At 42.7% G+C, this 27,864-nt stretch overlaps 2 protein-coding genes across 10 annotated transcripts in view; both read right to left on the bottom strand.

The window, feature by feature from the left end:
• Positions 1-7,458, bottom strand: part of kcnq5a (potassium voltage-gated channel, KQT-like subfamily, member 5a) — a 117,698-nt gene extending 110,240 nt beyond the window's left edge. Inside the window, exon 1 of the mRNA XM_030771320.1 lies at positions 7,100-7,458. Coding sequence (XP_030627180.1) covers positions 7,100-7,458 — 359 coding nt within the window. The remainder of the gene's footprint in view (positions 1-7,099) is intronic.
• A 7,723-nt stretch (positions 7,459-15,181) lies between these two features.
• Positions 15,182-27,864, bottom strand: part of rims1a (regulating synaptic membrane exocytosis 1a) — a 66,198-nt gene continuing 53,515 nt past the window's right edge. For 2 of the 9 annotated variants that reach the window (XM_030771503.1, XM_030771505.1), the window contains 8 exons: positions 27,246-27,335; positions 25,146-25,211; positions 23,626-23,732; positions 18,563-18,713; positions 16,470-16,582; positions 15,899-16,000; positions 15,513-15,652; positions 15,182-15,400 (listed from right to left, as the gene is read on the bottom strand). In XM_030771503.1, the coding sequence (XP_030627363.1) occupies positions 15,182-15,400; positions 15,513-15,652; positions 15,899-16,000; positions 16,470-16,582; positions 18,563-18,713; positions 23,626-23,732; positions 25,146-25,211; positions 27,246-27,335 (988 nt within the window). Of the gene's footprint in view, positions 15,401-15,512; positions 15,653-15,898; positions 16,001-16,469; positions 16,583-18,562; positions 18,714-21,597; positions 21,819-22,782; positions 22,944-23,212; positions 23,323-23,625; positions 23,733-25,145; positions 25,212-25,351; positions 25,424-26,607; positions 26,692-26,895; positions 26,899-27,232; positions 27,336-27,864 lie in introns of all 9 variants that reach the window. The other 7 variants (XM_030771504.1, XM_030771506.1, XM_030771501.1 and 4 more) reach the window with 6 other exon arrangements.

Raw genomic sequence — 27,864 nt, 5'->3', positions numbered from 1 at the left:
TTAACAAAGCGCAGAAAAGGTCATGTTTTTCTTAAGACTAAATATGTAGAACGTGCAATGCTGAAGTTTTTCCTTGGAGAAGGAAAGCTCTGGCTGTGATAGGTCAGGGAAGCCATCGCTCACATCTAGGTGCAGAAAACCACTCAGTTTTCTAAGAGCATGTCAACAGAGGATATCTTTCCATTTACACTCTGGGGCTTTTTTCTCTGAGACAGACAGACGGAGAAGGAGGGAGAGAGAGAGAGAGAGAGAGAGAGAGAGAGAGAGAGAGGGAGAGAGAGAGAGAGAGAGGGAACGCATCCATTTTCAAGATGAATCATCAAATGAAGTGACAGTAAATAAGACGAACCATGACCCAGATCCAGTCCATCAGTTCCAGAACCAAAATAAACAGATCAATAATGTTTTCAGTATGGCAACATTTTTTCTCCCTCGTCTTTTCAAACAGGTACCTAATGGAGGTCATCTTTGGACAGATAAAATCCAGTCATCTTTGGACAGATAAAAAAGCAGGTCAAAGTGTACGAGTGATTCCCTACTCTGAAAAAAAAAAGACCACTTCTCACCCAAGACTGCATTGGGTGCATTCATTAACTGCATTCATAACTCAAAGGGAACTCCCACTCTCTCTCCCTCTCTCTCTTTCAAACAAACAAACAAACAAACAAACAAACAAAGAAGACAAAAGAGGGAGCGAAACCCCCAGCCCACTTGCTTATGCTAACCCAGCCCAGTCAGGCTTCACCAGGCAAAGGAGGTCCTCCCAGCACCCCAGATCCAGAATGGGCAGAAGTTATTTAACAGAAAATGTCTGTGCCCATCAATCAACTCCAAGTCAGCGGAGAAGCAACCCTCCGCCCACCTCCTCAGAGAGACATTCTCCATGACTAACACACTGACGGAGCAGTCTCCGCATGAACAAACTGTTGGGGCTTTTATCAGTGATTAAAGCAGATCCATAAACAGAATTACCGAATTACTTCTGTCAGTAATAGAAGATGAGCCTCTGACTGATTCACCGCTTGTGAAGACAGAGACGGTTAAACCACGGTTGCCGTGAGCGACCAATACTATTGCGTAATAATCTCCTCATTTATTAAGCTCGGCCGCTATTGATCTTCAGCAGCATTCTGTCTCTACATGCGGGGCTGGTGGTTAGCTTCCGAGGTTCTGAGAACTACTTTTTATCCACATTGAAGAGGCTTAAATAACAGGGATGGTTCTGTCTTTTGACAGAGTGCTGTTTGGAAAGCCAGATATGGTCTCTGAGAGTGCAGCAAAAGGCAGAAACACACTCTACTCTTCTTCCCAGAATTTCTCAAAGAGACTCTCTCTCTCTCTCTCCCTCTCTGTCTCCCTCTCTCCTGGTCTCTCTCTCACTCTCTCTCTCTGTCTCGCTCTCTCACTCTCTCTCCCCCTCCCTCTCTCTCTCTCTCTCTCTCTCTGTCTCTCTCTCTCTCTCTCTCTCTCTCTTCGCTGAGGCTGGCAGCCACGAGAGCCGCCCGCAGGTTGCCGCTGCTGCTACCAGGAGCCTGTGTTGTGTCAGGAGCCCCCTGGACGATCAAACACAGAGCTTTTCAAAGGCCTTTCCCCCTGCCATTCATACTCCTGCTGGAACACAACCATGACACCCTGTTTATCAGCTCCTCTGTGCACTTTTTCAAGATCCGTAATCTGTTTGAGTTTGTCTCCAACCTTTTTTCCATTGACTGGGAGCCAACGCTGGTTTCCATTTACCTTTCAGCTGTGAGCAGTAACAGTCTGTGTTTTAGAATGAGGCACTTGCTTTGACAGCAGCTGGACCTGTAAGGGACTGCAAGAGTTTGAGTCATTGTAATTATCATACAGGAGTCATCAGCATATACAGGGTATAGCTCTGCTAATAGACATTCCATTATATTAAGCTGGAGGTTCGCAACTCAGACAAATGGCCTGCACGAGTGTTTTCTTAAACATTCATATATCTCGAGAACACATTCTATACATCACATCCAAAACCGCACCGTGCACGTACTGGAGAGAGTTACACGGGAAACTGTTCCCAGAGCAGCACACGGGGCAAATTACAGCTGCAAAAGCTCAGCAAATCTGATTAGCAAAACGAAGAGCATTGAGAAATTGGCCTTTAATGCCAGCAGTGATTCAATAAAGCGATGCTGTTTAGCTTTTAGAGGCATACACGGACAGCGAGACAGGATGGGTGTGCTTTAATGTTTTCTCTTCTTCTTTTTCCTTTTCTTTTTTTTTTTTTTAAAATTTGAATTCTAATCCCCTTTTCTCTTGATGGACTCATCCATTACATCAGCCTGTCCAATCAAATCCACTGCAGTGTTTTACAGAGACACTCTGTTTTCATATCTACGTGATTCTGGTCATACAGGCCACCTCCGGCGCGCCAGATCCACCCCACACAGTTTCCAAAAGCGTTGTTATTACATTTTAACGTATCTTCATCTGAATTCGTGATTTTGGATGGTTTTGGCGCACACCGTTCATGTCCGATACAGTAGTCTTGTGACAGAGGGAACTCCACTATAAACTGCACTGTAATGTAATTGCAGTAGACACAATCAATATATAAACTCTTGAACATAATGTCTCAAACCAGCGACAAAAGGGGGCTATTTTGTTCTACCAAAAGCACTAAGTAATTCTGGAAGTCTCTTTAGATTTTTCTTTAGATCTTTAGCTTAATATTCTTTGCGTGTTCATTTTCAGTAAATAAGATTATCAAACTTTTTTTTTAACATATACAGTAAGCTCATACAAGTGACAGCGATGTCTTGGATTATTGCAAACACATTTTTTTTGTAACGCTCGTTTTAAGTTGTCGATCTGACGGCTTTGAAGATGAACAGAGAGGTCGGGCTGGCCTCATTCAGATGGAGGTTTTTCTACCAAATGCAGCCAATACTCTTTAAAACTCTCTGAGATTGTCAAGTGTGGCTCAGCTGTGAACTGGATCGGCCCGGCCCATCAGGGCTGAGAACAAGAGGCTCTTTCTTTCTGCCTGTGGAGCTGCTGAAGTCGAGGTATTTTACAGGTGGGAACTCTGGGTATTGTGTTACGGTAAAACAGCCGTCGGCGAGCGAACGCGGCACAAATCACCCTCAGTAACTCGCCGTTAGTTCAGCGGGAGCATTCCAAGGTGGATGCTGACATTCCGCGAACCGTAAAATGGAATACAGTCACCGCAAGGCCAACAGGGATCTCTGCAAACCCCACTCTTGTCTCAAACCCGACGAACGGTCACGGCCAGTCAAACTCTCAACGCGGTTTGTTTTAGGGCCACCTCACTGAACACTGAGAAGAGCACGGTGAGAACCAACACCCCGTGTTAGTGGAGACGCTGACATTTCCTGCCTTTCCACACAGGCTGCAATGATAAATTTACATTTACACAACCACAGTAACATCATTTAACATCATTGTAAACTGGTTTCATGTAAACTAGACATGTTTTGGCTCAAGAAAACACTGGTGTTGCAACTGAGCGATGTTTGATTTTGTGATTATCGCCTTTGTCTTTGGTGCTGGATTACTTAAACCTTATTCGGCCGATGTTCTGCATCAGAAAACGTCACATTCACCACTGGATCCCGAGCCAAACTTGTACACTGCACACTGAGCCCCGTGAGCGGTGTCGGATGGGAGGCTGTCAGGCTGTACCTGAGTGATGGGACTGGGTTTACTGGTTTAACCTTGACGGAATATGCTCAGCTGCAGATCAGTACACAAAGAGATGAATGAGTCTGCTTTGATGCATTGTTTAAAAAAAAAAAATATTTGCTGACCTAAGCAAGCCACGAAGAATTACTGAAAATGGTCATTGAAAAAAATCTATTGTCACAAAGGAGACACTGAACAAGAAATCTTTCTTACCAAACAAAAGCCCTCAGAGCACAGGCATAAAGGAGAAAGCATATTCATGGAAAAAGTGCGCAGGAACGCGGCATAAAACATAAAGTCAGAAAATCATTATAATGCAGATTGTGTATCGTCATTTTAATGGCTCAATTTCAGTTTAATTAAACAAAGCAAACAAAGTTATTTCTTATTTCTCTATCAATAATGGTTTTTTTGCATTAGTTCTGAGACTGACCGTAAGCACTATGGGCGTTGTAATTACAGACCAACTTGGTCTCCTTACACCAAATTTTTATTTAGCAAGCAAATTACGTCATAGAGGAGATATGACTAACAAGCTGTGATTTCTACATAATTTACACTTTACAGTTTGGTTTTTAAACCAAAGCGACTTACAGTTAGTGCATCAATCAGGTTTAACTACCTCATAAGTAAAAGATCACAGTATTAATGCAAAATAATTACTCTCAGTACCACACTCTTGTACATCCTGCAACGATAAAACAGAAATCTGCAAACAAAACCTGCAGCGTAGAGACAAGGATAGTACAGAGGATTTGTATTTATATCATTTTATACCGTAAACTATAAAACATAAGAGAAAGGTTACACAACAGGGGACAGGTGGATTCTGAAAAGGTGGGTTTTCAGTCTCCTGCAGGAGACAGTGAGTGATTCTGCAGTTCTGACTGACTGAAGAAGGTCATTCCACCACCGGGGAACGAGATGGTGGAATGACCTCACACAACATTTCAAGCCTCAACAGTACACTGTGCCCAGATCATTTTAACAAGAGCAACAGGTGGACCCTGTTAATTAAAAGTTAATAAATTCACTTACGTGTACTCCAGTCGATTATCAAACTGTCGCAAACCAGCAGCTAAATGCCAAATGCTTGTCGTTCATAAAGCTAGGTGACTGCTTCATTAACTGAAAGCTTTTATGAAGTTTCTTACACATCATATAAGGAGGTTCCTATAAAACCTAATGAGAAGAGAGTGGTTAAGGTTTAAATTCGCATGACGTTGTTTTATTGACCCAATTCATTGACCAATCACAGATATTGACCCAATTCATTGACCAATCACAGATAGAAACTGTCCCCTTTCATCACCTCCTCACTGATTAAAGCCTTTTAATTGGTCCTGTTGTCTTTTTATTATTATTGCCATGATATATCCACTGAGACCAAACCAACCAATAAAGGTTCAAAAATTCAAAGAGAAATCAACACTGCGCACTCTTACATGCAGAGCAGTAACCGCGGAAACGGACTCCCAGGCATGCAGCCCTGGTCTGTAAGATGTGCAGTCACAGTATCAGGTGTCTAAACAGGTGTCTGTTTCAAAAGCGCACGGCTGGGACTCCGGCCAGGCGACAGGAGGCATCCAAAACCCCCTTATTTCAATAAACCATCGCTCTGTCAAACACTCTGTCCTAACCTTTTAATGAATAGCCTTAATATTTGCACTGACTACATTTTGAACCTTTGACTAATACATATCTCAGTAGCTAAGGCTACAATGTGATTTGAACTGATAAAACCCGACGAACGTACTATAACGGTGTGTTGCAGTTGCATAACTGCTTCAGTTCTGTTAGAATACAATCTTGGGCGGACGTGTGACGTTCAGAGTGATTTCAACTTGTAAGACATATTGATCTATAAAGAGGTAACAGCTTAACCTGCGTGGCCCCTTCTGTTCTGTCAGAAAAAGGAAAACAACCATACCCTGCATTACACAAACCTTTACGGGAGCCCAGGACTGAACTGGAATAAATTTATCTCCTTCTCTCTTTGTAATACAGCAAAAACAGGCAATAGATAAGAAGAGGTATTTTTCAAAGATGTTAAGGACAGGAGCAGAGGACCTCAGTGGCACAGGGCGGTGGAACCATGGGGTCATGGAACCACAGACACAAACTCGGTCCATAATGACCCCGTTTCCTCTGCCACTCCGGAGCCAGAGAGCGACGCAATGGAACCCACTGCACTGGAGTTAAACCCTTAGAAAACAAGCTCTCTCCCCATCTGTTATCTTCTTTTCATTGCAAAGAGAGAAATATGTATAAATATATATATATATATATATATATATATATATATATATATATATATATATATATATAGTATATAGTATATATAGTATATATAGTATATATAGTATATATATATAGTATATATATATAGTATATATATATATATACCCAAAATCTTTAACAACTGCATGTCAATAACTTTTTAAACCTTTTTAAGGTCACTTTTACACTGCTTCATCACGGATTAGTAGTAGACTTTTCTGCTAAAACAGAGCAGGTATGTGCGTGTGCGTATGAGTGTATGCGTAAGAGAAAGAGAGAGAGGGAAAGAGAGAGAGAGAGAGAGAGAGAGAGAGAGAGAGAGAGAGAGAGGAAAAGAGAGAAAGAATGCGCTCTCTCAGTGATGACCAGGTAGGGAGTGATAAATACATGTTTTGTGATGGTAACTGAAGAGCGTCTAATGGCACAGACACATCCTGGTTAGACTCTTAATGTGCCTCCATCTCCAACAGCTTTGTTTAACAGAATGCAGAATGTCAGACAGCAGCAGAGTGAAGCAAGCACTTGACACAGATTTCGTCCTGTCTGTGTTATCACACGAATATACAGGAATGTTCAATGAGGGGAAAAAAAAAAAAAGAAAAATTCACAAAACTTTTAAAATGCGTCAACATCTGAAGGGAGTTGAAGAGGTTATAGAAAACACTTTCTCCCACTAACATCATTAACATTTTTGCCCATGTGTTGGCCATCACTGTATTTATCCTGGATGAGTCCCACGGGGGCTGACACCTCTTTCTATCACAGTAGCCAGCTGTTGAGATGAGGCAATCCAGATCTCACTCTCTCTCTCTCTCTCTCTCTCACACACACACACACACACACACACACACACACACACACAGTCTACGCATACAAAATTATGAATTATGTTTTAGCACTGAGTCCTTCTAAACCAGGGTCAGTGTTCACATGTGTTTGAGAAACGAGTGGATGAGAACATAAAGTTAATTGTTCCATCCTTTAGCTACAGGATACATTGCTGTGAAGGGAAAGACGCAGGTGACATTCTAGAGTAGGCAACAGGTGGAAAAGAGTCGCATTCTAAAACTGATGAATATGCATCACAGGCATCTCGCATGGACTCGTGAAGCGAGTGCGTTTTCAAGTGATTAAACTCATGTGTACTTACACAAATGCGTGGTACACGAACGCCCAAGCCCGAGGTCTTTCCAGGACATTGTAGAGGTAGTTCTGCAGCTTCCTGTAGCGCACATTTCTGCGGCCGCTCTGCGCACTGTAGGTCAGAGGTTTTCCGAGGAGGCTCAAACGGGCGCCTTGTTTTCGTCTCAGGTTGTCTGCGCCCACTGCACCTGTTGTACCAGCGCCGCATCCCGCCGACAGCAGCCCGTCTACGGTCCTAGCAGCGTTGTTCATCGTACCTCGGCCGGATTCCACATCTTTCAATCCATAGCCCTGAGCTCGGCGCCCCGGAGACGTCTTCATCCAGAGCCCAGAGCCGCCTTCATCTCCGCTGTGGTTGCGCGGCATGGCATCACCAGCGACGGCTGGGAATACGCGATGGACTCCAGGGAAACGCACATATAAATGGATTGGCAATGTGTGGCCTTTTAAAACGGAAAGGCGCTCTGGTTAAATGTTATTCAGCTCTATCTCTCTCTTTTTTTAAAATGAAATGGGATATATGTCATCTCCAGGAGGCTCGTCTTTCTCTCTTTCACTGATAGTCAACTGTAAGAATTTATTCATTCACAGGTATTCAAGAATTAAAAAGTTACGCTCAGATGGCTCAGGTTATCTGCTCGAGCTGCAGAGAAATTTGAGTTTTGAAGGAGTGTCACCATCTCAAGGGTAGACATTTGGCGAGGGGAGGGCATCACCCGATATGAACGTAAGTCTCTCTCTCTCTCTCTTCCTCCCTCCCTCTTCGCGAGCTTTTAAGAGTACTAAACTCGCGCGCAGAGAAAGCGCACGGCACAGACAACGACTGCACTTTAGCTGCAGTGAATATAGTCTGATCGAGCTGCTTGCATTCAGTGACCAATCCTTGTACCTGGTACAATGCGAACTCATTTAGGCTACGCGTTTAATTTTACGCGTCATACATGTCTGATCTCGCACTACAGAGAACGTCTGAATAGAGAATCTAATGTGTGCCCCAACCGAAAAGATACCAAACTATCAGGAAAATAGTTTTTTTCTGTCATAATGAAGACATTGCTGACTCCTTTCGCAACGGATGCATATTTATGCCGTTCCGACTGAATGGAGACGGGAAAAAAAAACTTGCTACCACGAATAAATAAATCCGATTCTGAGCAAGGTTCATTCCTCTTAATTAGCCTAGTGGAGGAATAAAACCAGACTACGACAAAATGTCAGTTTCACATTGCACGTTGGAACTTACTCCAACCAAGCGTCTAGTACGATAACTCACCAAACCTTTCGTCAACCTGTAAACAATATTAATGAATTTGATATAAGGAGTCCAACTTAAAACAACCAGTCATAAATACTCGTACATTTAGGTTATCATTGTAGCCTATATCATTTCACTTTTCTGAAATCTACGATACGCTTATTCTCTACTCACTGTGTAAGCAGCACATTTCTGTCAGAATATTTTTCGAGGAGAGACTGTGCCATAACAATTTGAACAGTTCTAGTCCGCATTTTATGTGAAAAAAAAGTCAGTGCATTTTTCATAACTTTTTTGTCTAAAAAATCAATCGATTCGTTTTCACGCTGCGTTCTACTGGATCTTCCTCCGTCGCTAACGATAATCGCGGGTCACACAGTCCGTGCCTCATTTTGGAGGCGAGGATCCTCTGTCACCGAGAACACGTGATCTCAAGTGAAACGAAACAGCCCACATGGAGTCTTAAAGACAGTGTGGTCGCCGAAAAATAACTAACTGTCAGATTTGTGGAAAACGTTAATAAATCAGTCAGGCGTAAATACGAGAATAAATTCGTGGCACTCCCAGTCCTTTTCACACACAGTCCGTTTCGCAGTATGAGGGAGAAGGTTGTAAGCTTAACAAGGGCGAACAGAGACCATGGCTGCTATAACCGCGTAGTTTTAAATAAGCATTTGCAATCGAACAATTAGAAAAGAAATTAGAAGATGTCACATTAGCAAATATGTCTTTCGCCTCCGAAAGAGCTGCTTGCGTTCGCAAAACAGATGTAGTGGTTGAGTGACGCGATCATCGCAGGGGTTGCGTTACCAAACGCAGCTGTTCAGGCAACGGAACACAACTTGAGAAGAGTTTGAGATGATGTGACAGTCGTGAAATATCCTGTAAAATACATTTTATTTTGTTTTATCTTATTTTATGCATTTTTTAAAATTTTATTTTGTTTTATCGCATTGAATGAATGAATGAATGAATGAATGAATGAATGAATACTTGCATTTTACAGAGAAAATCCCGAACTATAGGTTGTTATTTCTGAAAGTAAATAGGCCATTGCCTCCGATTGAAACAAAAACAAACAAACAAACAAACAGTCTATTCAATCCATTAGTAGATTTCTTTCACGTTGTTGTTATTGTATCACTGTTAATATACATAGTAATACAAGCTGAAAACGAAAAGAAGTCGGAATGTCAACTATTTAAAATTGGTATGCCAGCACGATTCATATTTTTTTTATGGTAAGTGAATTTTAGTAAAGAGAGGCAGAATGTAGCTCCATTCAGAACAAACATGTGAATACAACAATCATTTGAAAAATACTTCTCAAGAAAGGCCTAAAGTCTAAATTTTACCTAGGTTCACACACACACACACACAGACACACACACACACACAGACACACACACACACACACACACAAAGAATGGATAATGAGACCTAGAATATTAGCATCCACAAATTGCCAACTCCACCCGTATCTGATGATTATTTAATGGCAGCCATCAAGCTTTTAGTAGATGGATAAAAGATCAGTGCAGTCTAAGCCTTTGATTGTACACATAAACACATACACAAACACTCACACACACACACACACACACACACACACACACACACACACACACTCATTTGAGTTTTGGGTGTGGACTTACTGACAATCAGTGCAATTAAGTTATGAAGTGAATGATAACAGCAATACAGAGAGAGAGAAGAGAGAGAGAAAGCTGAATAGCAGAGGTGCGAGGCGAATACATGGGTCCAGCATGAATACAGGCCTGGAAACACGCACTCTAGTGGTCAAAGATTATAATTACAGGTTTGGGGTTTTTTTTTTGGTAAAGCAAGGTTGAGACAAAATGCAGTTATTTACAGAGGGATGACTCCCTGAAGTGCTTCAAATGTACGAGCTAACGGTGATTGTGCCTGAGTAAGGACGGCAGTGACACACAGTGCGTCAGAGTGACGAGACAGGCCTGGAGTAAGGAGGACAGAGGGATTTTAGTTCACCTTCAGAGAGCTTTGGGCCTCATCTGCAGAGTCCATCAACCTGAAACATATTTCTCCAGAATGCGAACATGGCTCCGCGGTGAGGGATGGTGAGAGCCCAGACAATATGTCCCATAACTGCAGTCATAAAAATACTGTTATGATTATATGGTCATCAGGATCAAGGCGGGGAAGAATGAGTAATGAGTCTTAAAATATTAGCAGTAGATTCATTTTGAGAGATGGACCTCAGCCTGAGCTTTTTGACATAGTTTCGAGAATGGGCATAAATCACCTCCCGTCTTAAAAAATGTTGAAAATCTTTTCACGGCCCTGGTTTCATTTCCCAGAAGTGTACCAGACAGAAACACACCATCACGGGGTCGAAAGAACACCACATGTCTCTCTCTTATTGGCTAAGCACATTCATTCAGCATCACTGGATTTTTATTGACGTGGATCGTATCAAACGCAACATTTATTTGATCCTCTATTGCGTCTGATACAAATATAAATGAATCCAGTTGTCCAACAGGTAATGAGGATGCACAACGATAAGTAGGGGAGATAGATAGACAAAAACAAAAACGAAACAAAACGGATAACTAAATCAGTTTGTTAATCTCACAGATGTGGACTGTATGTTTTAAACTGTACATTCCTCCACATCACTGAGTAGACTGTGTAGTATGTTATAAATTAGGCAGAGTGTTTGAAATCTAAACTAATGTATGTCTAGTGTGCATCTACAAAGAAAAGCCTGTCCAGTAAGAGTTCTGGAGCAGGTAGGATTTATGTAACAAAGTTGTAAAAAGTCCAACAACATCCACAGCAAAAAAAAAAACAAAAAAACAAAACACACACACACACACAAACACACGTGTGAAAAGGCTTTACATAGTATCATGAAACACACAAGTTTATTGTTCAGTCACTATTATAGTAAAATCCACATGTAGGTCCATGGTGTGCCTAGCAGAATAAAACAGAGAGAGGACAGTGATGTGTGTCAGCCTGTGTCAGGAAGGCCAACTGGAGATAGTGTGCTTTAAACCACACGAATGATGTGTCTCCAGCAACTAATGACTGCTCTACATAAAGCATCATTTTCAGTGCTCCCACTCTACAAAGCCTTTCAGGATACGCACTGTGAAAGATAAATAGATTAAAAAGAGAGAGAGAGAGAGAGAGAGAGACAGAGCAGATCTGATCTTTTTGGACATTGTCACTCATACTCACGGGATACCCATACAAGTTCCTAAATGTCTCGGCATCAAGTCTTCAAAAGCTACACTAACGTCATTAAAGTCACCTTCATCTAAAAATAGTACCCGTGGATTTTTATGGAAAGTTTCAAATTTTACTTGTTTTTTTTTGTGTGGGATCACGTGCTACCCAGAAGCCCGGAGAGGTACCAGAGAAGTAAAAGACTAAATGTTTAAACATAATGCCCTAAAGACTAAATGTATAAACAGTGCTTTTGACTGATAATCAGCAGGTTGTCCAAGTCATCATCTTGTACACATATAAGCATTTCCGACATGTCTAGTCCCTATAATTTAATCGAGTTTTACGAAATCATTCACCACAGACAAAGCATGATTTTGGTTTGTTCCTAAAGGTGCAGACAAATCCATTATAAGTGGCCTGGATGTAATACTCATTCTGTCCACTTGGTGGAGAGATTGGATTACTAGTGACCAGATAACCAGGAGAGAACAGTTTCTGAATGTGGAGACACAGGACAAATGGAGCAGTGTTTGTTAGTTTGCATCTGCTCTTGTCCCTTACACTCTTTCTGTCTTTTTGATGAACAGGCTTCAGTGCTTGCCTTCACCTCTCTCCTCTTTTATTTACGTGTTGGTCAGCGCGTGTCTTTTTTGGTCATTCTCTTTGTCAGTTAATAAATAGTAGATGTTGCATATAATCCTACACTGACTTGTATAGTGCAATTTCAAAACGCGATACAAAAACACACACAGGAAATATTGAGGGGAAAAATATTCTTCTTCCACACAGTCTTTTATTTGTAAATAATAAAAATGAACTCTTGGAATATAAAACATACACATCATCTGAGCCACATTATCTGTTATACAAACAAGAAAATGTTGCAGTGAATACTCTCTATTCTGTTTCATCAGAACACACAGGAATTGTAAACAATCAGTATTCTGGAATAATACTGTCAAAGTAAAGAAGTCAGTCAAGATGAACCAGAGAAAGTAAACATCTTATTAAAACATGAACTTCACTAAAATCACAGGGCTTTTTTTTTCATGAGAACGGAAAAGATAGTTAGCAATCCAAATTCCCGTGCTTATTTTGGCCATAATTATTGAAATGAAAAGAAACAAAAAAAAAACAAAACAAAACAAAAAACAACAACAACGAAAGTCTGGAGATGTCCCTTTACAGATTTGGTTCCGCTCAGCGGTCCCAGGATGCAGGGAATGGATCCTTGACACATAGTTTTGGGCCACTGTTTTCATCATACACCCCTAACTACACCCCACAGCAGACTCTACTCTGGTCTCTTTTTCACTCTTCTTTTTTTTTTTTTTTAAACAATATGTGCATGTATGTTTGTGTAGGTGAAGTTTTTTGAATACACTCTTTTTAATATATCGCTCTCTATATATATATCTATATAGTTGTAACTGCTGTGTAATCATAGTTGTATTCCATATATAGCTCTGTTTTTTTTACATGTGATCTAGCTTATTTCTAACCCCACAGTGGTCAACTACAGTGAACACCAACACCTTTAATGAAAACATCGGGCCTTGAGTTCGCTCAGTACGACAGTACAGCTCTTAGTGATTCGTAGGGAACAAAAGGAAAAAGGAAAGAAAAGAATAACAGAAAAAAAAATAAAAATCAATAAAAAAAAAAAAGCCTCTTGCAGACATTCAGCCCCAAACTGAGGCTTGTGTGTATGGCTGAACTTGGCCAAATGCCAACACATGGAATGAATGGCTTCGATTTTATTGGTTAATCTATTTATATCAAGTACGAGCAAACTGTACAAGTACATGCAACATACAAGTTGGCCTACGGTATGTGGCACTAACACATTTATCTTAATTTCTTTTTTTTTCTTCCTCATCTGTCTGGTTTTACAAAATGTTCATGCAGCTTGGAGCAGGTCCAGAGTCATGCTGTTCCCTGTGTTGGGAGGAGAAGGTGGCTCGTTTTAGGAGGTCAGGATACCTCGGGCCATCTCCAAAAAAAAAAAAAAAGAAAAAAAAGAAAAAAGAGAAAGAAAAAAAAACACCTCTTGTTCACTGTCACATTCTTAGAAAGCCTAAGGGGGAATGTGTAGGACAAACTTTCTGAAATTTGAGGCAAAAAAGACTAGCAGAGTAAACAATAATAATAATAATAATAATAATAATAATAATAATAATAATAATAATAATAATAATAATTTGGCCTCTGTCTGAATTTTTTGTTCTAGTGCAACAAAAAATCAAGCTGTTGTGCTTGCATTAAATATTAAAATAATGTAAAGGATGGCCAATAAGAATCCTAATGTGTGCTAAGGGGAGGGAATCCCAGGACGAAAACAAAGCAAAACAAAACAGAACAAAATAAAAAGGAAAACAAAAACAAACTAACCGGACAGAGTCAAAGAAAAGGTGAGAAATAAAAAAAACAAAGCGTGTAAAATATATGTTTAAATACAGGCTTCTTTACTGAACGTTGTCTTGGGGTCTAAGATTTGATGGTTAGCATTTTGGGGAAGTCAGAGTAAGTGGGTTTCACTGAAAAGATTCCTTCTTTTCACGATGTGTTCATAAAATTAAACCATAATCATAACCAAAGATTATTCATGTCCCCAAAATTTGTGGTTTTCTTCCCCCTCGAAGCTTGTATGACTAAAGTGTAAAAAAAAAAAAAAACAGCCCGCCCCCCATAAAACCAAAAACAAAAACAAAAACAAAACAAACAAACAAAAAAAAAAACAAATGTTTTCACATTCTACAAGGTGTGTCCAAGTACCAAATTAATATCAAAGTAAAAAGGCAAAAGCAGTCAACCCAGACTGCTGTAAACACACTTAAAAAGGTTTTCAGCTTGGTTCCCCCAAACACTCAAAACTGGAGTACCAACATGGCCAAAAGACTGGCCCTTGACTCCACCTCTACGGAGAGAGGGGATACTCTGTAAGAGGACTAGCTCCTTCCTGTCGACCTTTGAGGTCTCCTTTGGCAGAGGGGCGTTCTGTAGAAGAGAGGGGTAGCACTTCCCTCATACTCACTGACCCTTCGACACACCTGCCTGTCAGACATCCACACACTCCTTAGATGGAAAGAAAGCAACTCCGAAATTTTACTGATTGGCAAGAACTATCCATACTATCAGCACTGGCACTGACATCTCTCTGTCTGTTTCTTTCTCTCTCTCGCGCTCTCTCTGTCTATCTATCTCTCTGTATCTTTCTCCCTGTTTCTTTCTCTCTCGTTCTCTCTCTCTCTCTCTCTCTCTCTCTGTATCTTTCTCCCTCTGTTTCTTTCTCTCTCTCTCTCTCTCTCTCTCTCTCCGCTGGAAACAGCAGCTACTTGCCTTGCTCTCTTCTAATTTGAGTTGAATTATCATCTCATCATAATGGATGAAATGAACAGAACATGGATTAAGGAGTGGCATACTTCAAAATGAAAAACTACAGCCCACAAACTGTAACTGAAAGAGAGAAGTGATTGTCAGGCTCCAGCAAAGCTTTGATCGTGATTCTGTCAACCTGTCTGCACCCCCCCCACCCCCACCCCCACCCCCTGGCTCTGACGGGTGCCGAGGGTCCTTGGTCCTCTGGGCTGTCTGCGTCGTCTTCGTTCCTGTTCACTAGGACCTTACGCCTGGCGGCCCTGCAGAGCTGTCTAGTGATGACTGGGAAGCACGTCGTGTGAGGGGAGCTAACGTAGGGTCCACTAATGAAGAGGGGGGAAATAGTTTGTACCAGCCAATCACTGTGCTTGACAGGTCCAGCTCCTCCAACAGAATCTGTGCAACTCCCATGAAGCATTTGTGGTCCATGCGCCCATAGTCCCCCCAGACTATGACCTGAAGATGGACAAACACAACTTTCCATGTCTGCAGAGTGACAGTAAATTTGACAGTGACAGATATTCAAATTCTAGAACAGAGCAGAAATTTTGGGTGTCTTGGTGCATACCTGGAGTACTTTACCCTGCGGGCTCTCCTCAAACAGCAGCGCCTGCTGGTACAACGGGTCGAGCGTTTTTCGTGCAATCTTGGTTTTCTTTTTGGCTTTACATACTCCGTTATCCAGCAAGTAGACCTTGACATAAGGAGCTGTAAAAGGGCACATGCATAACTCATACAGGTGTTTCCAAAGCAAGCTCAGCAGACACAGTGCTGACACACACAACCATAGACACAAAGATGGGGAGAGCTGTTCTCAGGGCGTGTCTGGTTAAGTAAGCCCTGTCATCAGCGTGTTCATAGTTAAAAGGGTTATAAGTCAGGACTGTGGGGATGACTATTTTGGGTGGCACAGAGCTGAGTCTCAGACGGTGTGCTGAGGGGGTAACGTCTTACCCGGGAGGGATTTGGATCCTGGTTTGGGTGTAAGGCCACGAGCTCTGATCACCTCCACCTCCAGTTGACCCTTTTTGTCCATTAAGCCAATCTGGACGTCGCCTGAATCAGACAAACACAACAGACTCTTCACTGCTGTTCTGTCAAAGGATCCTGGAAACATTTAACGCTCCGTGTGTGTGTATGTGTATGTGCATACAACTACAGAGACAAGATAAGCAATAACAAAAACACACTGTTAAATGGTATGGCAAATGATATGACATCTGGAGTTGTGGATTGCCAAAGCCAGTCAAGTCGTACCACATTTTATTTAGAAAAAAATACACTTAAGGGATTTGGCAACCCTATGTAATTAAAAATAAATAGAATTTCAAGAAAATATTATAGTCCGTCAAATTAATGGTAGGTTGTTTGAATTTGATTTGACCTTAAAAACCAAACAACAACAGAAAAAATGACCAACCAAACAAACAAATAAACTAGGATCTGATATGGGAAAGCACTGTAAACAGCAGTAACTTAATCTGCATTCTGTTTCCTTTGCATTTGAGGACAGACTGGAACTTACCCATGGCGGGCGTGGCCAGTGTTTGCCTCCCTACCAGCTGAGCAGGTCCCAGGCCATCCAGAAAGTCACTGAACTGGCTATCAGCTCCCAGCCTCATGCCTGAGAAGATTAGACTGCAACAGAGACACAAACACAGGATCTGTTTAACACAGAACCAGCACACACACACACACACACACACACACACACAGACTCTCAGTCAGTGAGGGGGTTGAAGTACGAGCCCTGACCTCTGTTCATGAGAGACAGCTGAATAAGCTTTGCCCAGGAGAGGCAGTTAGTCTCCTCTGTTAAAGAAAAAGAAAACAGGGCTGACACGGAGCTGTCTCTCCATCAGTCCTGAATGTGTTATGTAAAGCTGGTCCTGCACTTAGGCTACTGCTAATAAAAGTGATATTTCCTTTGAAGCCAGTGAAGTTTCCATGACCTAAGCCCAGCAGGAATGTCTGAAGGGGGTGCCAGCCGTTGTCATGCTACTATTTGAAAGAACTTGTGAGTTTTAACCTCCAGTCCAGATGGATTTGTGTGCAATTAGCGCTAACCTGCTGACTGATGCTCTGTCAAGCTCTGCTCTGTCGCACTGACAGACAGCGTGAGTGGCCGCTGTAGCGCTGGCCGTCAGATGAAGAATGGCTATTCTATTTCTGCCCAGCCAAGGACCTTACTGGGGCCCCTCTACATAGATGATGGATCTTTTAATTATCAGAGGGGAGGAAGGCACACCATCTGGCTCAGCAAACGCAGCACTGAAAACAGTATAAATAATATTATCTTTGCAAATCATGACTCATATGGTCCACTTCAACCTCTGGTTCCTGTTCACTTATCTCCGTTTTTCCAAATATATACACCATATCGCACCCCATCTATCTCCTGAGAACAGCCAAGGTCAAGAGGCCATTAACAACAGGGGAGAAGCTTAGAGCGTAGAGGCGAAAGCTCGATGTGATCAGGGACAATGCCGTTCCAAAAGACCGCCTCAGTGTCAAAATCACCTTCACATTTCCAGAGAGAGAGATGAGTTTACAGGTCACTTGTGTCTTTCGTGTGAATGTCTCACACTGAAAGATGACCTGTATTTTAGGGCTGTGAGACTGCACATATTCGTACTGAAATGTTCTGTAAGGACTGCGTTTTAGCTGTGCTTTACAAACCAAACAACAGCAGCACTTCTCTAGAGGAAAACATTTTAGTGTACAAAACACAGTCAGCATTGTACAGCTTATTGAACAGGTCAGTATGAATACACGCACTGTCACAGCCCAAGAAAACACACATTGTGAGACATTTCCAATGCGGTAACTATGTACTGCAGAATACACATTATCATTCTGATCCCATAGTACTCTAGAAAGAGTAACTTTATTTTTTTTTTTTTTATCTTATTTGGATTATTTAGTAAGATAAAGAAATGCATGTGCTGAACACTACTTCAGAACTGTTCTCCCAAAGGGCTACTTAACACTGGCAAAGCACCGACGGCTGTTGTCTGTCAGCCAGCCAATTTTCACCTGGTATTTCTTTTTTTATCCCAACTGAAAAACGCACTGAACCATGACCCCAAAATCACAAAGCCTCCCAAGTCTTGAGCATCGTGTACTGTTACGCCTGTATTGTACACACCTGGTATCTGCTAGACCATTAAGATTATGGGATACACAAAAATGAGAGACACAAGCTACACTCTTCTGTGAATGTGCAAAACCTGTAGATAACTGATATTTTTAGCACACCCTTGGATGATGGGACTGAAAGAATCCTCCCCCACATTTTCCTTCCCTTTCTGCCTCTCCTTTGTGAACACAGACCTAAAATAAAAACCACTTCAAAGAAGGATGAGTCGAGGATGATTCAAAGGATGAATCAAAAGAGACTGAGACCCCCACAAAGTCTTTACTGTAATGCTCTCTTCTCTGTAGTCAAGTTCGATTTATGGTGAAGAGAGCAAAGGTCTCAAGAGTGGTATCTATTTCAGGGAACATAACCACAACTCTGTCATAAGGCGCTTCGTGACGCTGAAATGAGTTGGTTACGGACTGAAACAGTGCAGAGGTTAAAGGTTGAAGGTTAAAGGTTAGTTGGGAGACACTGACTTCCCCTCAGAGCTGTAACTGTTCATGCTGCCGTCGGTTGATTCGCGGCTGGCCTGTCGTGCCATGGTGCTGCGTGGGTACTCCACGGCCATGCCCGTCTCCTGACTGCGTTGGATCTGACTGGATCCCTTCGCCTTCTTGTTTGCTGCTTCTGAAGAGACACAAGGGAAAATATGGAATGTCAGCACAACAATGATTATTGCAAATGTGAACATTAAGTTACCACAGTGCGTTTGCTCTGGATTAGACTCAAGCCCTGTCTGACGGGTGAGATCTGATATGGGCAACGTTTTGAAACTTAGCGCACATGTACGTGTGTGTGTGTGAGTGTGCGTGCGTGCGTGTGTGTGTGCGTGCGTGTATGTGTATGTGTGTCTGTGCGTGTGTCTGTGCGTGTGTGCGTGCGTGCGTGTGACTGTGTATGTGTGTGTGTGTGTGTGTATCTGTATGTGTGTGTGTGTGTGCGTGCGGCCGTGTGTGTGTGTGTGCATGTGTGTGTGTGTGCGTGCGGGCGTGTGTGTGCTTGTGTGTGTCTGTGAGATAAAGAAAGAGAGAGAGCGTGTGCTTGTGTAGTGAATGTGTAGTGGGTATTCATGTGTGAGTCTTTCCTCTGGAGAATGCATCACTGGCGGAGGACAGCAGGTTTGGTATGGATGAGTGTAACCATCTCCTGTTGGAAATCATAGAGTGCATTTCTCCCTATTTTTGGTCTTTTGATGACAATGCCAGGCATGGGAGAGGAACAGTGAGCCACTCAAGTGCCAGTAGCTTGTTTGAGTGAAGTAATTTACAAAGAACGGCAGACATCCAGTCCCTCTGCGGACTTTACCATATGTTACCATAAAACTGAACTGCAAAATTAATGTGAAAACAAATATAAGTTAATACATTATACATTTTGCCATGCAGTAGACTGGCCCAGTTGTTTAAAAGCCAACAAAGTTACAATGTGTGTGCTAAAATGTGCTCTCTCTACTTCTCCGGTCAAATAGGCACATGCTGCTCTTTCTAAAGAGGCAAAATCATTGAAATTCAACGGACTCCTTACAGTATCAGTAATCAGCAGAGTGGTGTATGTTTGTGTCCTGACGGTCATTTCCTTTTCTCAGACTACAGTCTGACTAGCACAGACTCAGACTCAGGGTGCCTGTGCCGGCCAGTGGAGTTTAGAGAATGGGATAAAGGTATTGGCTCAGTAAGTGTTCACTGGTGCACCGCAGTGTAAAAATGATACTAGTAAGAACAGAGCACCTGTTGCAGGCCAGCGGAGATCTTTAAAACGCTGATTTATTGAAGTTCTGCTACTTTATCTGATTTACTGTCAGATGGACCTTTTAAGATATAATCCAGGGGGCTTGGCACCGACTGAAGCCAAGACATTTTTTTCTGCCATCCTTTTTCAATTTTTCTTTCTTTTTTTGAAAATCCATTTATTAAAAGCTAAATAGACTGTGCCGTAATATATGGTATTTTAAAAGATAGCAGATCCAACTTCAAAGACATTTGTCTACATTATATCTGATTAGAGTCCAGGGCTGATCCCTTGCTGACAAGGTATTCTCCTGCCCCTGCCAAAACCAACAGGAGTCTGCCGCCACACAGCCTCTCTGCTCTGGAGATTCAACAGAGAGCAGACAGGGCCCTTATCCGGTACAGGCCTTTTAGACAGAACTCAATTGGACAGACAGCCAGACAGAGAGAAAGAGGGGGGAGAGAGAGGGAGACAGAGGCAAAGAGAGGGATAAATTGGAAAAAAAGAAAGATGGGGACGAGGAAATGGGTGTTTGAGAGGGAAAATGGGATGATGGATAAATAGCTGGGAAGAGGAGACAAAGGTTAAGAGGAAAGGCATGTTAGCACGACGCAGCCATGAGGTGACTGGTTATCCCTGTGTGTCATTCCATATGACAGACACAGTTCCACTCACTGGGACGTTTACGCAAATCTAAACAAGCAGGGTTGAACCACTTAATCAGCTCACATCACTTATTAAAAAAAATCATCTACATCCTAACTCTCTAGCACTGCACTATTACAAGAGCGAAGTGGAGACCAAAGTCATCGTCTTAAACTATTAAGGAATCCAGACCAATCTGTTTAGTGAGTCCAGATGAAGGTAACGGCCAAAATGAAGGAAAGACCAACATGCAGTGTCTCAGCTGGGTGTCAGGCCACCATGAGCTGTGAAAACAGCTTCACTGTACCTTGGCACATATTCTACAGGTGTTGGGACTCGTACTGGGGAGAAACATCACCACTGTCCTGTGATAAAGTTCATATGTGAGCTTTCGACCAGACGTCACCTCAGATTTCCATACCAACGATCACCTCAGCCACTGTCTCTCACTGTTCCCTCTCCACTAAAGTCCCCCCCCTAAACATGATCCAACAGTCACTCCTCTCTCACTGTCATCCACTCCTAACTGGCCGGCCTAACTGAACCAATGGGCACCAAGGCATACCATTCATACATGACCTTAAACGTGACTGACATGAATCACTTGATTAAACCAGGAACCACACCTGTGAGGAACAGCCCACTTTTTATACACTGTGTGTATCATTCATGTTTGCAAGTTTCCTCTCATGTGGCAGTTGCCTGTATTTTACCAGACTGAGATGTCAAACACTCACTTTAACTAGAGTAGGAAGTCACCTCACAAATGCTAAATATGGTCTGAGACAATGCGCACGACTCCATATACAGCTCCACCAATCCATAACACTGACCCTTTACCAGTTTACCAGTATGTCCAGTCCACTGAACACTCACATCCAGTGCAGAGACATCTCCTACACTTCCACACACCAGACCTCTCCACCCTCAAGATCCTACCACTTGACCAGCTGTATCTGACAAGCGTTTCACCAACAGAACGTTGTTTGCATGGCGCCTCTTTACTGGTCAGCTATTCAAATCCAGCTCCACAGAATTCCAAGCTTTGCAGCTGTCGCTAAGGAAGAGCAGCGGCAAGCCTGCCGCCGGTTGATTGTATTGCAGACTGACAACATCAGAGCGTATGATTGGCTCTCACCCGTCTGGCTGAGCTGAGAAGTGCTACGGCTGCGTCGGGAGGGAAGGCCCACGATAGCGACCACGCGGGCGCTCAGACTGGATCGCCGTTTTTTACCTCCTCCTCCTAGCGTTCCCAGGGCCGTGTCCGACTGGCTGCCGTCCGTCCGCTCCAGAGCGTAGATCTCTCCACTCACGCTCGTACTCTTCAGCATGCTGTGGCCCGAGGGACGCGTCTGACGGCTGTGACACACAGAGAGGTTTTATTAACGACGAGATTAATAAGCCGCGTCTGACCGCTGTGACACACAGAGAGGTTTTATTAATGACGAGATTAATAAGCCGTGTCTGACGGCTGTGACAAACAGATTTTATTAATGAAGGGATTAATAAGTCAACCCCTTCTGAAATTCTGTGACAGAAATCAGTTTAATATGAAACTGAATATGAGTTCAGTCTCTCTCTCTCTCTCTCTCTCTGATCTCTTCATCTAAAGTTTGGTAAAGCGAAATGAACATGGAACAAATGGAGAGCTGTTACGGGGCAGCTGGTCTCGGCTCGAACCACAGCACAGAAGAGTTGGGCTGAGGAATGGAAGGGTGACTCTTCGGATTCAGGGGTCAACAACGTGACCTCTGACCTTTACCTCAGTTCCCTTTCCTCAGAGTGCTTCCTCTTCCTCAGCTCCACCCCCTGATGCCTGTCCTCCTTCCCATCCACTCCCCATGTGATCCTCCTTTTGTCTCTCCTCTCCTCCCCTTCACAGCCCTCTAAAGACCTTGACCTTTACGTCGCACCCGTGCATGCATGATACAGGCAGCAATTAAAGAAGCCCCAAAGAACAACGGAAAAAGAGGGCAAATATAAAAGACAAAAGTGAGAGGAAAATAAAAACAAGAGACAATTATAAAACAGGAGGAAGGAGGAAGTTAACAACAAATAGATGAAAACAATAAACAACATAAATAACAAACAAATAAAGACAAACTCATACAACGATAAAAACATAAGAGAACATGAAAAAAAAACAAAAAAACATGGAAGAACACTGGAAAGGCGACATGCATATCCACATAGCTTTTTTTTGCTCTACATGCAAAAAGTATACAGACTAGAATAATTAAAGCTGACTTTGTGTGCACGTATATGTGTAAGTGTGCGTGTGTGTGTGTGTGTGCGTGTGTGTGCGGACGTGTCTGTCACTCACCTGAACCGGCCCCGGGGCCGTTCTGATTGGATGGACATGTAGCTGGTGCTACTGATCCGTGAGGCACTGCTGGCGCGAGAGATGGCTGACACGTCACTGACGTCACTGTCTGAGGACTTATGGGAGACGTTATCACAGCTCCGCCGCTGCTCCTTATACAGCTACAGGAGGTGTCCGGACGAAAGGAGGAGCAAATAAGCACAACCATCAGAAAACACTAAATACGACAGCAAACGATGCCAATGACACTGGTAACAAAACATGTTCTCCAGGAAAAGAGCAGGCATTTTACATACAAGCATCTTTAAACGGGTACTGAGTTCTCACACTGAAAGACTACAGAAACATGAAATGCGCTGTGTGCGAAAAAAGAGGAGATGTAGTTATGCTTAACAGTCTCTGAGCAAAGTCCATGGATCGAGGGCCTCACCTCTCGTTTGTTCTTGAGCGCCCTCTCCAGGTCTTGGCTGGTACTGGAGGAAGCAGGCGTCCTGTAAGGATGAATCTTCATCTGACGCACTCTGTCCTCCGCTGCCAGAGCTGGAGAGGGGACAGACAATTATCAGTATATATTTAGTGCAATAAGAGTCATGGAATAAACACAACAAAAAAACTCTAACATTAACACACTTTTCTTAATGAGATTCAGCTTTTTATGTTTTTTATGTTCAGTCAGAATAAGAATCCGGATGAGGCATTCTGAAGCAGGAATGTCATTGGGTCAGCGCATGGAAAAGTTTTGTGTTGAATGTGCTGTAATGCATTTGCTGCTGCTTAAGACAGGGCTGCTTAAGTGTGTCTAATTTCAGCGAGACATTAGCAAGGCTGTAGGAGGTGTTGTACCCTGTTCTACACTGCTGCTTTTGGCAGGAACCTGTGGTAACTGTCTGCCCCTGCGAGCTGACGTGGGAGTCCCTGTAGATGAGGAATATGAGGCGTTTTGATGCGTCCTGAGAGGGAAAGAAAGAGAGAGAGAGGTAGAGAGAGAGAGAGAGAGAGAGAGAGTGTGAGAGAGAGGATTTTGTTGTTATTATTGTTCATAACGCTTTATTTTAAGGTCTTCTTACAGGACTGCTTAAAGAGTCTGCTGTCCCACAGCGGCACATATCTCCTGTGTCTATTTACACTGAACATTCATGAGTGAAAAATCGTCTGTTAAGTGAGATAAATAAACATTAAGGATATTTTTAATTTATTTTGCATTTTTAAGCAACTGCCAGTTCAGAGACAGGTCAACAAAACTCATGAATACTGTATTTGTGATCAAAATTACCAAAATACATTTGATTCACCTGTAGATTATCAGTGAGTTAGTGAGATCTTTACCAATGATTCATTCATCATCCATAAGCAAACCATGGAGTGAAAGGTTATCATCTGAAGGGGAAAGCAAGGCCAGCAATGTGACACAGAGAGGGGTTAACGCAGGGGTCAGTCAGGATGTGCCCTCTCACCAGTGCAAAGCACACAGCGACAAACATAACCGAACCAATCTTTTTTAATTGAAACACAAAAACACTTACAGTTATCAAAACAGTGCAGAGTAAACTAAAGATAGAAGGACACACTTCACACATACTGATTCAAACAGCAGATTCAGGGGGAAAAAGCCGGATTGCAGAGGAGACATAGGTAGTATGTTAGTGGGATGGGGAGGTTGTTTATGTGTGGTTGCTGGGGAAAGGAGAGACAGAGGTCCAGATCTCGGCCCAGAGCAGGGCTGGCACCTGTGCAGTTGGGACGAGCCTTGAGCGGACCCCACCCGGGTCATCTTACCCAGTGGAGGCAGGGTTACCCCTCTCCCTCTAGAGCCCCTTAAAACAGAGGTGGGCTGTATTCTGTCAGCCATGACCAAAAGCCACATGCAGGAAAAAAATAAAAGGAAAATTCAGAACAAAAGCATCAAAATCTGAAGTGGACAACGCGAGCAAAATAAAAAAGTGAGATTTAGAAGGAAGTGATAAGAGACAGTGAGACAGACCAGTCTTTTCAGCACAGGACAAAAGACCACTGACACTGTGAGAGGTCGGCCAAGTATGACATAAACTACTCAGTATTCACCAAACTATGAGGAAACTTTGAAATTGACAGATAATAAACAAATGCATTCTTGGCATCGTTAGGAAAACTTCATTCCAACTGCATTTGTTTTTTTTTTTAAAAAACGGCCATTAATCTTAAATGAATAAACTACATTTAGAGACACAGACATCATGGTAAACAGGATGAATAAAGAGGACTCTGGTGGACCATCAAGTGTGCAGCTAATAAACAGAGATGTCCACTCACCGGATAGAGCACTGACATATTTACACGCAGAGAGGAGAAGAAAAAAAGCGATATGACACGGAACATCTCCTCACCTCTCACTGTCAGAGATTTTCTTGCCAGGTTTCTGACAGCTAGGCTTGTCCAAAGTCCTTGACTGCCTATAATATGGGAATGAATCAAGCAAGACAGGAATTCAAAATGGAGGAGTCTAAATTGATATCCTAAAACATCCAGTGCCACAGTGAAGGGAGGGACCCACAGGAGCACTGGACGTGAGCTCTAGCGGCTGTGATTGTACCTCTGTAGGCCTGGCTTTGCACTCAGGTGATTCACCGTCTCCTGAGTGGGAAAAACAGGTTCCAGGACCCAGCTGATCCAAGCAGACAGGTCACGGACATGGTGGTTGAGAATGACAGGATGGGACGAAGACACAGACACACGAATATGGAAACAGAAACATGGGCTGAAATGGATGCAACACAGTTCTAATTCTAATTACGTCATCTCTTCAGAGTGTACCTAAAGATATGAATTCTCAAATGACAATGCAACAGACCAATGGTCAAATCATGGTTTGAAAAAGGGTACACTGAAAAACAGATAAAGTGAACTGAATGGAGTTGTAGGGGACCAGGACAGAGGACAGACTGGACTCTTATGGAGGAGGAGTGAGAAGAGGTAGTTCTGATTTCACAGGTCAACTGATTCACGGTAAAAATCTGTTTGTGTTCATACACTCAGGGTAGTACACTTTGTTTGCTATCGTTTGACGAATATTAAAAAAAATTAAAGATCACTGAGAACACTTTAAGAAGGAGTCAGACATGAATACTGAGAAAAGCGCTTTTTTTTCAGAGAGAGCACAGGTCTGTAAGGCACTTGTAAGCACAAACCACGCAATACAAACATGACCAAAAATACAGCAGGAACCGCAAAATGTTTTATCGCGAAGCACAGAAGCTCTGAGAACTTTGGGCAGTTAGTGAGAAATCCACAGCAGAGAGCACACGTCAGGGTACTAAGGAAAGAAAGTAGCCACACAGGACTCCACGACAACAGCTACAGGACAGAGGGAATCTATAACAAAAGCTACAGGACAGAGGGAATCTATAACAAAAACTACAGGTCAGAGGGAATCTACAACAAAAGCTACAGGTCAGAGGGAATTTATAACAAAAGTTACAGGTCAGAGGGAATTTATAACAAAAGTTACAGGTCAGAGGGAATCTATAACAAAAGCTACAGGTCAGAGGGAATCTACAACAAAAGCTACAGGTCAGAGGGAATCTACAACAAAAGCTACAGGTCAGAGGGAATCTATAACAAAAGCTACAGGTCAGGGGAAATCTACAACACAAGGCATTTGCCACACACAGAACAAAAGCTCAAACTTCTAAAAATTCTAAAGGACAGCCCACTGGTCAGAGAAAGACTAGAAAGCAAGCTACAGAGAACACCTCTCAGACTGACACAGCGAGGCAGAGGCCCTGGCTAGCCTCCTGACAGAGGGTTAGAACAGGAGTTAGGGTTAGAAGCAGCATTAGGGGACAGGGCAGGTACCTGTCATCCTCAGGGGAGGCGTGTTGGATTAAGATCCTGGGGCTGGTGGGTCGGGTTCGGGGAAGAGACTGGAAGTTCCTGAGAGGGAGAGTGTGTCCGACACAGACCCCCAGGGGAGAGGGGAGGAAGGGGCGAGAGACACAGGGGGGGGAAGTGAGGACAGATTGTGGGACTGTGTCCAAATCAGCTTTAAGGCAAAGTAGAGCAGCTCTCTCATTCTGCAGACTGAGCCACTTCATGTACAACACCATGTAACCTCTAACCCTGCCTGCTTTGCCTAACGTGCTCTGTCATTCTCAAAAGAGTAAAGACAATTTCATACATAATCCATTCTCATGTAACACTCAGAGGCATAAGAGTCATCAGAAATGAACACAGACAATACAGTCTGAGTGAAACGGCCAAGACAAAAAAGTGGCAAACACATGAACTTTCTCCATCTACTCTAAATGGCACACACATATATTCTACAATAACACAGATACATTAAAATTGTTATCAGACATTTTCAGGAATCTTAATAATGGATTTAAACTTAAACGACGAAATGTCCTTAAGTGATAACTGAAGATGAGACAAGTGTTTACATAGAGGAAACAGTGAGATAATATGCCAGGGCTTGTTTGGAGTACCTTTCTCTTTCAGGTGAGTGTGAATTAGTATCTGGTGTCAGACAGCTGGTGCTAGCACTTCTAACCCTGTCAAGAGGGGGCTGAAGATCACTAGGGTCAAAACATGCCATCCAATGCAGAGAGAGAAAAAAAAGAACAACGGGAAGAAGACAAAAAATGGAAAAGAACAAAAGGAAAGAAATAATAATGTTAGTTACCAACTCAAAAAAGGAAAGGCATAGTTTCACCATGGCTACCAGGACAGAGAGGAATAGATGAGGCCTGCTGACATGAATGAAGTCACATGGTTGGGTTGCAAACAAGCTCATTAATGTGTCTTCTTATGAGGACATTGTTTAATATTCATTTTCCTGATGTGCTACGAATTTAGCTGATCAACGTGTGTGTGATTTGTAAGACGTTGCTTATTGGTTCAGGACAGTAATAGTCTTACCTAACAGACATCTGATCTGTAAACCTAAGCACTCGGTGCGTGATGCTACTGTGAGTAGCTCTGATGATGGCCGGACGAAAGCGTCTGTTGCTCTTAAAGCATGCAGGGAGGGTGGAGCTGAAGTGCAATTGAGAGCATGCCGGCACACACACATTCAGACACACACGCACACACACACACACACAC

The sequence above is a fragment of the Chanos chanos genome, chromosome 4 (assembly GCF_902362185.1).
Source record: "Chanos chanos chromosome 4, fChaCha1.1, whole genome shotgun sequence".
NCBI classification, from domain to species: Eukaryota; Metazoa; Chordata; class Actinopteri; order Gonorynchiformes; family Chanidae; genus Chanos; species Chanos chanos.
Note: the sequence above shows the minus strand (reverse complement) of the source record. Positions and strands in the feature narration are given on the sequence as shown.